This window comes from Ceratotherium simum, chromosome 7 (genome assembly GCF_057802395.1).
Source record: "Ceratotherium simum simum isolate JZ-2026a chromosome 7, ASM5780239v1, whole genome shotgun sequence".
NCBI lineage: Eukaryota > Metazoa > Chordata > Mammalia > Perissodactyla > Rhinocerotidae > Ceratotherium > Ceratotherium simum.
Window position 1 is genome coordinate 24783741 of NC_141906.1, and position 12777 is coordinate 24796517.

Below are 12777 nucleotides of genomic sequence, written 5' to 3' on the forward strand. Positions count from 1 at the left end.
TTTGCTCTGCCACTTGCTACTATTGTGGGTATTGGTGAGTCCCTTCCTTCTTCTTGGCTTTAGGTTCTAATGGAAAAATATAGGATTCATTCAAAAGCATACAGATCCCTTGAAGCTCTAATTTCTTTAACTGTGTCTGTATGGTCCTATCTTCTGATCTTTGCAGATGGTAACACAGCTATGGCCTAAAGTAGGAGGTTAGAAATCCTGGACTGCTGTATTGGGAGAGGGCCAGGAAGTGAGGAAAGCTCCTATGACTACTCAGAGGCTCTTCTAGCCTAGATTGGAAGAATCTCCCCATGTTACACTTCCCTGAATGGAAGTTAAGAAAGCTGAACCAATTTGACCTCTTCTGTGATTTATTATTCTTGGAAATAGTCTAGAAGATATAACAGAGGACATCATCACTCTATTAAAACTTCTTTAAAGTCTCAAATACTGAGGATTGTTTAATTGTTTAACTTGAAAAGTTTCTTTTCTTTTGGACTAAGTCCCTTTTATATTCCTGGATCAAACAGATGCCTTGATCCCAGTTCCTTGCCCCCTTTGAAACACTTTGTCAACCCTTTCTCGAATTTCTCTGGTCTTAACTCCGTATACCATAGGGTTAAGAGCAGGTGGGAAGAGCAGATAGGCATTGGCCAAAAGAATGTGAATATGGAGTGGAACCTGGTGGCCAAAACGATGGGTAAAAAAAGAGAAGAGGGCTGGTGTGTAAGAGATTAAGATGACACAGACATGGGAACCACAGGTCCCTAGGGCCTTGGACTGAGCTTCGTGGGATGAGAGGAGAAGGACAGCTTGCGCAATGAGGACATAAGAGAGACCAATGCAGAATAAGTCAACTCCAATGACCATCAGTGCTGCTGTCAGCCCATACACACGATTAGGCCTGGTGTCTCCACAGGCTAGCTTCACTACAGCCATGTGCTCGCAGTATGTGTGTGGGATCACATGGCTTTGGCAGAAGCTCAAACGTCCAATTAGAAAGGGGCATGGGAGCATGAGCATGGAGCCCCGCACTATAGCGACCACTCCGATGCGGGCAATGATGGTGTTAGTAAGGATAGTGGCATAGCGGAGTGGGTGGCAAATGGCCACATAGCGATCAAAGGCCATGGCCAGCAGCACGGTGGACTCCATCATGCAGAATGCATGAATGAAGAACATCTGTGCCAGGCAGGCAGAGGCAGAGATGTGTCCAGCCCCACACCAGAGGATGGCCAGTAGCTTGGGAACTGTGGAGAAGGAGGCAGCCAAGTCAATGGTCGAAAGCATGCACAGGAAGAGGTACACAGGCTTGTGCAGGGCTGGCTCAGTGGCAACAACAACCAAGATGATCATGTTACCCACGATTGTGGCTGTACCCAGGCAGAACACAGGGAGTGAGAACCACAGATGGAACTGTTCCAGACCTGGGATGCCCAGGAGGAAGAAAACAGAAGAGTCCAGATTAGTGTGATTAGGAGACTCCATGGTCTGGCCAAGAGTTCTGGGCATCTTCTCTGGTCAGACACCCCCACACAGTATCACATTACCTGAAGAGACAACACAGGACAGGGATATAAATGAAACTAAAGTAACTCTTACTAGCTATATAATGTTAGGCAAGCTGTATCACCTATAAAATGGGAAAAATAATAGTACTATCTGCTAGAGTTGTTAAGAGAATTATGTGGGTTAATATTTGTAAAGAGCATTCAATAGTACCTGACACTCAATACTTGTTAAATAAAATAAATAAATGTAAGAAAGTGTTCAAATAAGAATTTAAATAAATCAGAATTTTCTTCTATCTAAGGCCTATTGTCTTCAAATAAAAGGTATAGACCCCATTTATTCTTCTCAGGAATATACCTCACACACACACACACACACACACACACACACACTCTTCTCTGGAGTATGGGAAGAGATTAGGGGGGACCAACAGTCCAAAACACGAAGTGCCAACACAGTTCACTGAATGAAGTTGGACATCATTTTTCTTGTTTTTCAACTTAAAATGGGTTCTGGTCTGGGACTTAGCGCATGGTAATTATTTCTGATCTTAATATTACCATAGTTGTTTCTACTCCTTACAATAACCAAGAGAGATTTTCACATATCACTGATCAACCTTCATCTGAAATTCCTTAAGATGCTTCATCTACCCTCACATGTCCAGTTTCCATTCTCCAAGATGTTGAAGTGAACCCTTCTTGGACTTCCTTCTATTTCTAATACAAGAATTTCCAACATTTTACAGTCCACTCCCAGGTTAATCCTTCATTCACGTTTTCTCTGTGGTTCTTGGTGATTTCAAAGAAAGGATGTAGCCAAATCCTTCTCAATTTCACCCTTCCAGAATGTAAAGAATTGATTGTACGAAACTACCTTGACTCATGCCTAGATGACTCATGCCTCCTTGTGGGAAAATCTTATGCTACTGTCTCATTTATCTCACCTTTCTCATACCTCCTCTCCCTAAGAGGACACAATCCACAGCAAGAAGTACTTAAGCTAAAAGTAATTATGCAGAACCTGGGAAATTATGATGTTAATGGGATAGAAATAAAGACATAGTCATTAAAATAAAAGCTGAGGAATCACTATAACTGGAAGTTTTCAAAACAGGAATGAGAACTTTACTCCCTATAAATTCATATCTATTTATTCCACTATAAATATTTAATGTGAACCTCCTCTGTAACTAGCCCTATTCTAGATGCTGGATAACCAATACTGCAATAATCAGTACAAAAAAGCCACTGATTATAGGAAATTTGAGGAATTAGAAAATAGTTATAAAAAGAGAATCATCTCTTTGCCACACTCTTTCTTGTTCTAGTTGTGTATATGTCAGATGAGAAGTAAACTCTCTTATTCCTCAATGGACTAGATACTAGTCATTGGGGAAAAAAATCAGAGAAGAAGCTTCTCCATTTTTGGACTGCACAGAAGATCTTTCCTTGCCACATAGGTGGGTTTAAGAGGCAAAACACCAGACAGCAAAAACATGTTGATAAACAAGAGAAACTATTGAGTTAGTTCTCACAGACAAAGGGACTAACAGCAAGAGAGGAGGTTTATGACAAATGCTATTTTAATCATAGCTCAGAGCCAATAAACTACATGACATCCACAGAAGAGGGATAACTGTGGCTTGTACCAGTAGGGGCATATGAAGAGTCTTATTGGACACACTGCTCTGTAAACTTATTCCTGGGAAGGCAGAGACAGGAAAGATATAAATTTCTGATCAATTTGACTAAGGATCTTATCTTCTCTGAGGAGAAACCATCAAGGTAACAGTTTGGACTTGTCCAAAAATGTGACTATTATTCATGTGATTTGAGCTCTCTAGATTAACATTCAGACAAGAGCATATTCATATCTCATGCCTGCTTTTACATATTCTTTGAAGAGGTGGGATATTTTGGAGGCATAGGATCTTGGAATTTTTAAAGCAGGAAGGTGTGGTAGTAAAAAAAGAGTGTAGGCATTGGAATCCATGAAACTGGGAACAAATCTTTGTATTTACCTCTTACTGTCAGTGTTGCCTTGGGCAAGTCAATTTGTCTAAGATCCCACAGTTTTCCAATCTATTATATGGTAACAGTAATTCTTTGTAAGATTGTTGAAATTTAAGGAAAAGACCTAGTATAGTATGTGGCCCATAGAAAGTGCTGAATACATGTCATTTATGATTATCATTGCCTTCATTTTAATAGGAAAGTGATCTCATATTCAATACAGAATTCTTGTGCAGTTTCCTTAGCCAGCTAGAATCTAGTCTTAGCTTGAATGTTTATACAATAAAGAGTGTTCCACTGTAGGGCAAACTTGCTGATAAAAGAAACGTTCTTTATAATTTTTTTTCTATATGCTCTCTAGGGTCACATGACAATCATTAGGAGATTGGAAAATACTTCCTTGATGCTCTCAGCCAAACTACATGTACTCAGCTCTGGTTTTTATGACACAGTTTTGCTCGCTTAGCTAATGTGGATCTCTGCTCAACTGAGTGGCTCAACATAGATAATGGAGCCGGAGACAGATGCAGAAGCAGAAAAGCACTGCTCACTACACCATCCCAACCACTTTATTTATGCCAGACAGTTTTCATTTTTCTCACAATTTCACTCACCCACAGGCAGGAGGCATAACTTGATTCTTCATTGAAGCTCCTTCCTTCTCTTTGTGACTCTGACTCTATGCTTTACGACTTTTTTCTTGTAGAAGCTGGGCTAAGCACAGATTACCACGTATTACTTGACAAGATTGGCTCCCAATTTGATTGATGTAAGTGAACATTAATTGAAGTTCATGTAGTTTCTTTCTAAGGAAGCTCAACCTTTATGTACACCAACCCCTTCATGGGGCCATGTACTCATCATCTCATTCACTCACTCCCATCACTATCTCATCCAATTCACGGGAATGAATCTGTAGTCTCACATCATCCCTTGTACAAAATATTTTTATAGTATTGATAAAATTTATGACCACTATTACACCTCAGTTTGAACCTGTTCCTTTGACTCAATCTCTAATCCAATTCTTATTGTGACATTAAAGCCAATGCCCTCAGTAAGATAAAAGTTTCAGCATCTTAATTTGGGGGAAAGACTGGGAATGGAGAATACTTTCCATTCCTGAAACTGTACCACAAACCAAAGGTTGTCATTATGTCTGTACAAGAGCACAGCTAGACTTGGACTACCTCTGCCCATTGTGAGAACACTGGACCATGAAAAAGTTCAAGGTCATCATTAAGGTTCTGCTGATTCTTCCTGCCCAATTTATTGCTGTTGATCTCTGCAGTGTCTATCTATCTTACTAGGAACACACATTTCTCTCAAGTGCTCAGTGAACAATAATTTCTTGTAATTTCAGGAACATCATAGTAAATGTCTTGAACTTTCTTCACAATGTTTCCCACTTCCAGGATCAAGCTAATGTATCACTTGCTTCTCCCATTGTTGGTAGCTCCCCATTCTGCTTCCCTTTCCAACCACTGTGTCTAATGCTAAACTAAAACTCCTATTTTAGGAAGCCTGCTAAAAAAATCTCCATATTAGACTACACTGAGATGTTATTCAGCAAGATCCTCTTTTCTGGCCTCTAAATCTCATTCTTCCTGCCTTGAAATAAACTCCCATCACCAGTTGCATAGATAGACTTCTCTTGAGGCTAAAAAAATGTCTTTTACAGATTCTTTCCCTAACCCAAACTCACATGACTCCAGGAGACCAGAAATCAGAAGGCACAGCATTGTAGAAGTATCCTCAAAAGATGAAAGAGCATTGCTGGTCTCCCACTCTCAACTATCTGAATACTTGGTCCAGAGGTTGTTATACTGATGAAACCTGTCTCACAGCCCCACTTGGGAGTTCAGTGAGTTGCACTGGGCTTATGGTGAGAGTCATCTAGGGAGCTTTTATGTTCCCTAGCAAACTGAGCATCCAAGTTTTTCTCTTTTGGTTGAACAGATCAGAATATAAAGGTGAAAGTAGAAGTTTTTGTTATAGAGGCAGAGAAAGAGTATTTGTAGTCTACTCCCTTGGAATTCTTTCTCTGTTTTTGTTTTGTTTTAGTTTTAACTCTCCGCTTCTCAGTGCTAGCACTATTTACTTAAGGGTTCCTACCATTTTAGAGTCATTGAGGCTACAGGTGCTGTGATTCTCTGATCTGGATCCACCACTGTTTCCAATGTTGCTCCATTCCCCAAAGATGCCAGAATATGCTTTCTCTCCCATTCCCCTCTACAATGATCTCTGGCCTATTCTGCTTTGTTTACTCCTTCCTGGGACTCCACTACTATAGAGAGTTTACTAAACATGTCCCCAGACTGGCCATTGTTACATTGCTGCAGAGTGACTGGCTTTGTAAGATGGCTTTTCATTTTTTTATATTACCTATGCAAGATGTAACAAGCTGGTAATGGAGCTCAATGGGAAAATATACTCGAATCCAAAAGATGTAATATGCTAACGGCAGTTTTTCACTATATGAGATAATTATATTGAGAAGACTTATACATTAATCATTATCAAACCTAAATCTCCTGGTGTCCTTTGCTGAGAAACTATCCACTGTGCTTATCTCAGAAAACTGTATTGTAAAAGAGCGCCTTTGCATTAAATCCACAACCCGATTTTCTCTGTCAATACTCCCATATCCAAAGAATTTATTTGGTATGGCCTCACCACTTATATCGTTTACTCTGCCATGCATCCCAAGCCTCTTTCAGAGCACGAATAAGTGTCTGAAACTCCTATTCCCAGAAACCCAGCCCCAGCCATCACCTAGCACCCCACATTATGCGAGGTGACTTCCAAAAATTGTCTGTGCAGAATTATGGTCCCTGCCCACAATGTACTGCCAGACTTGGTTTCCTCATCACCTTTGTAAATGCTCCTCTGGTTATTTGCTCCTCTAATTTGACCATATTTACAGGGATCTATCTTCACTATGGGCAGTCCCCATAACTGGACTATATCTAAATTCACTCAACTGCATACTATTGATCATAGTTTGAGAGACTCTCCAAGCCAGTGGTTTTCAACCTTTCCTGTGCTTCGAAATTATCTGTAGCTCTTGTTAAACCACAGGTTGCTAGTCCACACTTCCAGAATTTCTGATTCAGTAAATTTGGAGCAGGACCCCAAATTTGCCTTTCTAATGACTTCCTGATTCATGCTGATGCTGCTGATTAGGGATCATACATAAGAACCAGTGCTCTAAGAAAATGAATATATTTTTTAAAATTTTGATTTGGTTTCCTCCCCAAATTGCCATCTGGTCTTCACTCCTAGTGAGCTCTACTGGACAATGTAGCTACCACAGACATCTTAATAAGTCACCTTAAAAACCTAGAGCAAACAGCCTTGCAGCAGCTTTCCTTTTTGAGAAACCTGCCCTGAGACGTCTTATCTGTCTACAGCTAAAGGTGCCTCCAAGAAGACTTCAGTCCATCCCATTCCTATTAAAGGAAAAATTAAAATTAAAGAAATAAAAATAAATGTTTGTAGTCCCTTTGTTCATCCCTCAAAACAAAGCTACCTCTCAGCAAGTTCTAGGAAAAGTCCTGGATGGTGAATTCTATGGAAGCTATAACAGCTCTGTGGTGTGTCAATGCGGGTAGGGTAAACTAGAGTCCCGAGAATTCCCTTTTTACTATGTTTCTAGATAAGATGGGCTGCTAGAGGTAGTCTCCAGTGTGGGCTAGCAGATGGAAGGAAAGCAGCAGCCCTGGGGTGACACACACATACCTCCCAGTTATTCAAACACCAATATAGGTGCTGCTGCAATGGGACTTCACAGATGCACTAACACACCCAAATCAGTAACTTTAAGTTAGGGGAATTATCCTGAGTGGGCCTGACTTAATCAGTTGGAAAGCCTTAAAAGGGGCCTAGGCCTTCCTTGGCAAAAGAGAGAGCTACACTGTAGAAAACAGCTTCAGTGCATGCCCAGGGAGGTTCCAGCCTGCCTGTGATCTTTCCTTCCTGGCTGCCTGCCGTGGACTTCGGACTTCCTTAGCCAGCCCAACACTGTATAAACCAATGTCTTAAATTATATATATAATATATTAGATATGTATCTAATATATGTATTATAATATATATATCTCCCACTGGTTATGTTTTTCTGATTGAAACTTGACTGACACAAAAACGAATGTATTTTCTTATTTCATTTCATTGTATTATTGATATACGTCTGCCAGGAATTTGGGGGTGTATGGGAGAAGAAAAAGGACAAATAAAATGAATATTAGTAATGAAAAACAGGACACATATCAGACATACCAAATATGAAACTATTATATGATGTTAGTACAAAAGCCTAATCAAAATAGGTATGAAATCTTAGATGAACCATATATTTTTCAATAAAATATAATGGGAAGCAAGTGGTATAAGATATTGGAAAGTCAAAAAATTAGAAATGTGTAACAAATGGTGAAAATTTGGAAGCATTGCTAAATGCATGTAAAGCCAAAATACAAAGGAATCCACTATCATCCTCATTCCTTCCATATTGAGCATTGTGCTGGAGGTCTCAGCCATGCAATAAGAAAGAAAAATAATAATAAAAGAAATAAGTAGTGTGAATCTGATGAACATCGATGCGAAAATCCTCAACAAAATACTAGCAAATCGCATACAACAATACGTTAAAAAGATTATACACCATGATCAAGTGGGATTTATTCCAGGTATGCAGGGATGGTTTAACATTCGCAAATCAATCAACGTAATACACCACATTAATAAAATGAAGAACAAAAATCACATGATCATCTCAATAGATGCAGAGAAAGCATTTGACAAGATCCAGCATCCATTTATGATAAAAACTCTGAATAAAATGGGTATAGAAGAAAAGTACCTCAACATAATAAAGACCATATATGAGAAACCCACAGCTAATATCATCCTCAATGGTGAAAAACTGAAAGCTATCCCTCTAAGAACAGGAACCAGACAAGGATGCCCACTGTCACCACTCCTATTTAACATAGTATTGGAAGTCCTAGCCAGAGCAATCAGGCAAGAGAAAGAAATAAAAGGGATCCAAATGGGAAAGGAAGAAGTGAAACTGTCACTATTTGCAGATGACATGATTTTATATATAGAAAACCCTAAAGAATCCACCAGAAAACTTTTAGAAGTAATAAACGAATATGGGAAAGTTGCAGGATACAAAATCAACATACAAAAATCAGTTGCATTTCTGTACACTAACAACGAAGTAGCAGAAAGAGAAATCAAGAATACCATCCCATTTACAATTGCAACAAAAAGAATAAAATACCTAGGAATAAACTTAACCAAAGAGGTGAAAGATCTGTACACCGAAAACTATAAAACATTTCTGAAAGAAATTGAAGAAGACACAAAGAAATGGAAAGATATTCCATGCTCTTGGATTGGAAGAATTAACATAGTTAAGATGTCCATACTTCCTAAAGCCATCTATAGATTCAATGCAATCCCTATCAAAGTTCCAACAACATTTTTCACAGAAATAGAACAAAGAATCCTAAAATTTATATGGAACAACAAAAGACCCCGAATAGCTAAAGGAATCCTGAGAAAAAAGAACAAAGCTGGAGGTATCACACTCCTGATTTCAAAATATACTACAAAGCTATAGTAACCAAAACAGCATGGTACTGGCACAAAAACAGACACACAGATCAATGGAATAGAATCGAAAGCCCAGAAATAAACCCACACATCTATGGACAGCTAATCTTTGACAAAGGAGCCAAGAACATACAATGGGGAAAAGAAAGTCTCTTCAACAAATGGTGGTGGGAAAACTGGAGAGCCATATGCAAAAAAATGAATGTAGATCCTTACCTTACACCATACACAAAAATTAACTCCAAATGGATTAAAGACTTGAATGTAAGACCTGAAACTGTGAAAGTTCTAGAAGAAAACATAGGCAGTACGCTCTTCGACATCAGTCTTAGCAACATCTTTTCAAACACCACATCTGACCAGGCAAGAGAAACAATAGAAAAAATAAACAAATGGGACTACATCAAACTAAAAAGCTTCTGCAACAGCAAAGGAAACCATCAACAAAACAAAAAGACAACCTAACAATTGGGAGAAGATATTTGCAAACCATACATCTGATAAGGGCTTAATCTCCAAAATATATAAAGAACTCATGCATCTCAACAACAAAAAAACTACCAACCCAATTAAAAAATGGGCAAAAGACCTGAACAGACATTTCTCCAAAGAAGATATACAGATGGCCAACAGACACATGAAAAGATGTTCAAAATCACTAACTATCAGGGAAATGCAAATCAAAACTACAATGAGATATCACCTCACGCCCGTCAGAATGGCTATAATTAACAAGACAGGCAACAACATGTGTTGGAGAGGTTGTGGAGAGAAGGGAACTCTCATACACTGCTGGTGGGAGTGCAAACTGGTGCAGCCACTATGGAAAACAGTATGGAGATTCCTCAAAAAATCAAGGATAGAACTACCATATGATCCAGCTATTCCACTGTTGGGTATTTATCCAAAGAACTTGAAAACACCAATTTGCAAAGGTACATGCACCCCTGTGTTCATTGCAGCCTTATTCACGATAGCCAAGACTTGGAAGCAACCTAAGTGCCCATCAAGGGACGAATGGATAAAAAAGCTGTGGTATATATACACAATGGAATACTACTCAGCCATAAGAAACGATGAAATCCAGCCATTTGTGACAACATGGATGGACATTGAGGGCATGATGCAAAGTGAAATAAGTCAGAGGGAGAAGGTCAAATACCGTATGATTTCCTTCATTAAGTAGTAGATAATAACAACAATAAACAAACACATAGGGACAGAGATTGGATTGGTGGTTACCAGAGGGGAAGGGGGCAGGGAGGAGGGTGAAAGGGATAATTGGGTACATGTGTGTGGTGATGGGTTGTAATTAGTATTTTGGTGGTGAACATGATGTAATCTATGCAGAAATAGAAGTACAATGATGTACACCTGAAATTTTTACAATGTTATAAACCAATGTTAGTGCAATAAACAAAAAATTAAAAAAAAAAATAAATAAAAAAAAAAAAGACTGTTGGTGAAACAAATATACTCAGAATGTTGAAATAAGCAAGAAACCATTTATCAATAAATATTCTCTTATAAAAATAAATAAATAAATAAATAAATAAATTCAAAAAAAAATAAGTAGTGTGAATGATATTAGTATTTGTGTAGAAAGTATAAGGTAATTTGTTAGACTATTAAGGGAGTTCAATAAGATTGACAGGTACAGAATTAACATAAATAGATGGGCAAAATTTATGAAAAATTATGGAGCAATGTAAGAGATTTTTATGAATATAAAATATGTTATTAAAGAGAATACCACATCATGATCTTAGATGAAAGACTTGATACCCTAAAGATATCCAATCTCCTCAAATGAATCTATAAATTAGAGGTAAGCCCAATTAAACTCCCAAGAATTCTGTAGAGCTTGTCAAATAATGACATTTATCTGAAAAAATAAAAAATCTAAGAATAGCCAAGTTTGTAAGAGCAAGGTGGGGAGACTTGCCCTACTAGACCTTAAGAATTATTAAAAGATATAGAAGTTTGTGTCAAATTGTTACTTGAATAACGCCTGGATGAAAATAATGAAAATCCCAGAAATAGACCCACACATTTATTTGATATATGTGCCATTAATAATTAGACAGGATGGAATGTATTAATCAGTAGTTGAAGGTGGCTATTAATATATTTTAAAACATAATGTGTATGATTTTTTTCACGACCCAAAGACAACAAAAATTCTGGATGGATTAAAAATAAATCTTTAAAATATTACAGGCTTATATTTTGATGACATTGGGAAAATAAGAAAAAATAAGACAAAAATGTACAAATCATAAAAGAAGAAATTGATGTATTTTTCTTTTTCATAATTTGTGTTAGTACAGCATGGAATAATAATATTCAAAGTAAATAGATTAGGAGAAATTATTGAAACATATATAAGTGGCAATGTATTTGTAAGAATAAAATAAAAATAACTTCAAATCAATTAAAGAAAGACTAGCAACCAATTAAGAAAATAAGCAAAAATATACAGAAAGAAAATTTTCTTGGTTAACTAATAAATTTAGCCAAAAAATGCAACTGTAAATTATAATGAGATACCATTTCACATGTATTAGATTAGTAGATATAAACCACACCAAGTGCTAGTAAGAATATGGGAAAATGGAGACTCTCATATATTGTGTGGATGGGTAAAATGACAGAAATATTTTGGGAGAAATTTAACAATATGTAGTAGAGCTGAAAGTGTGCATAACCTTGAGTAAAGCAACTGTTTCTTTATATATACTATATTGTAGGATATTTCAACATTGTAATATCATGTGGCTTCAAAGAAAAGAAAAATTATGGCATTTTGTTATAAAGGAATGAGGCTTCTCATAATTGGAGGCAGTCTAGCCTCCATGACAGTGATCCTCTTCCATTCCACCTCCACCTCACCCTCTCCCCACCCCTTGCCACGAGGACTGAGGAGAGCAATAGCTTGGAACACCTGTAACTCATTTATTATCACAAAAGGCATATCATAGCAGATCAATTAGGACACTAACGCAGAAAACCTCCTACAAAAGAGACATAAAAAGGATGATTTTTATTCGTGATAGCAAAAAGTTAGAACATTCACATGAAATTTTTTTTAAAAAGCAACACATTCAAAGGATGAAATACTATGTTACAGTTAAAATAAAGAACTAGGTTATGCAAAATGTTGCATGTAAAAGGTTATACAGTTAATCTATATTTAAGCATACACACAAAGCAAGACAGTATATGTTAACACCTCAATCTATAATTACTTAAGAAACAAAATGTGTGAGAAAAATATATACTGAATTCATGTCATTAATTGACTCTTAGGTGACAAAGAGGACTGTGCCCTTCTGGCATTTAATGGACAGAAGGCAGAGTTGATAGAATTCTACACAGTGAGAAACTGCCCTACATTCATTAAGAGATATTCATGTGTGTGGAAAATCTCTTGATCATCATCTAGGCCAAAACTAAAATAAACATAAAGTACTTTAGTTTTAGATGTCTTTTGTCATGATAATGCTGCAACCCAGAACTCAATGGTTTATGTGATAGGCAGAATAATGGCCCCCTCACTCCTTAAAAACATCCAAATCTTAAAATCTGGAGCGTGTTAGATTACACAGCAAAGAGCAATTAAAGTTGCAGATAAAAT

At 37.4% G+C, this 12777-nt stretch overlaps 1 protein-coding gene across 1 annotated transcript; it reads right to left on the reverse strand.

Annotated features, from left to right (window-relative positions):
- Positions 1-510: 510 nt before the first annotated feature.
- On the reverse strand, positions 511-1500 carry LOC101404756 (olfactory receptor 52P1). Its single transcript, XM_014782431.2, has one exon. It carries the CDS (start codon positions 1498-1500, stop codon positions 511-513), a length of 990 nt encoding a protein of 329 aa, XP_014637917.2.
- Positions 1501-12777: the final 11277 nt, after the last annotated feature.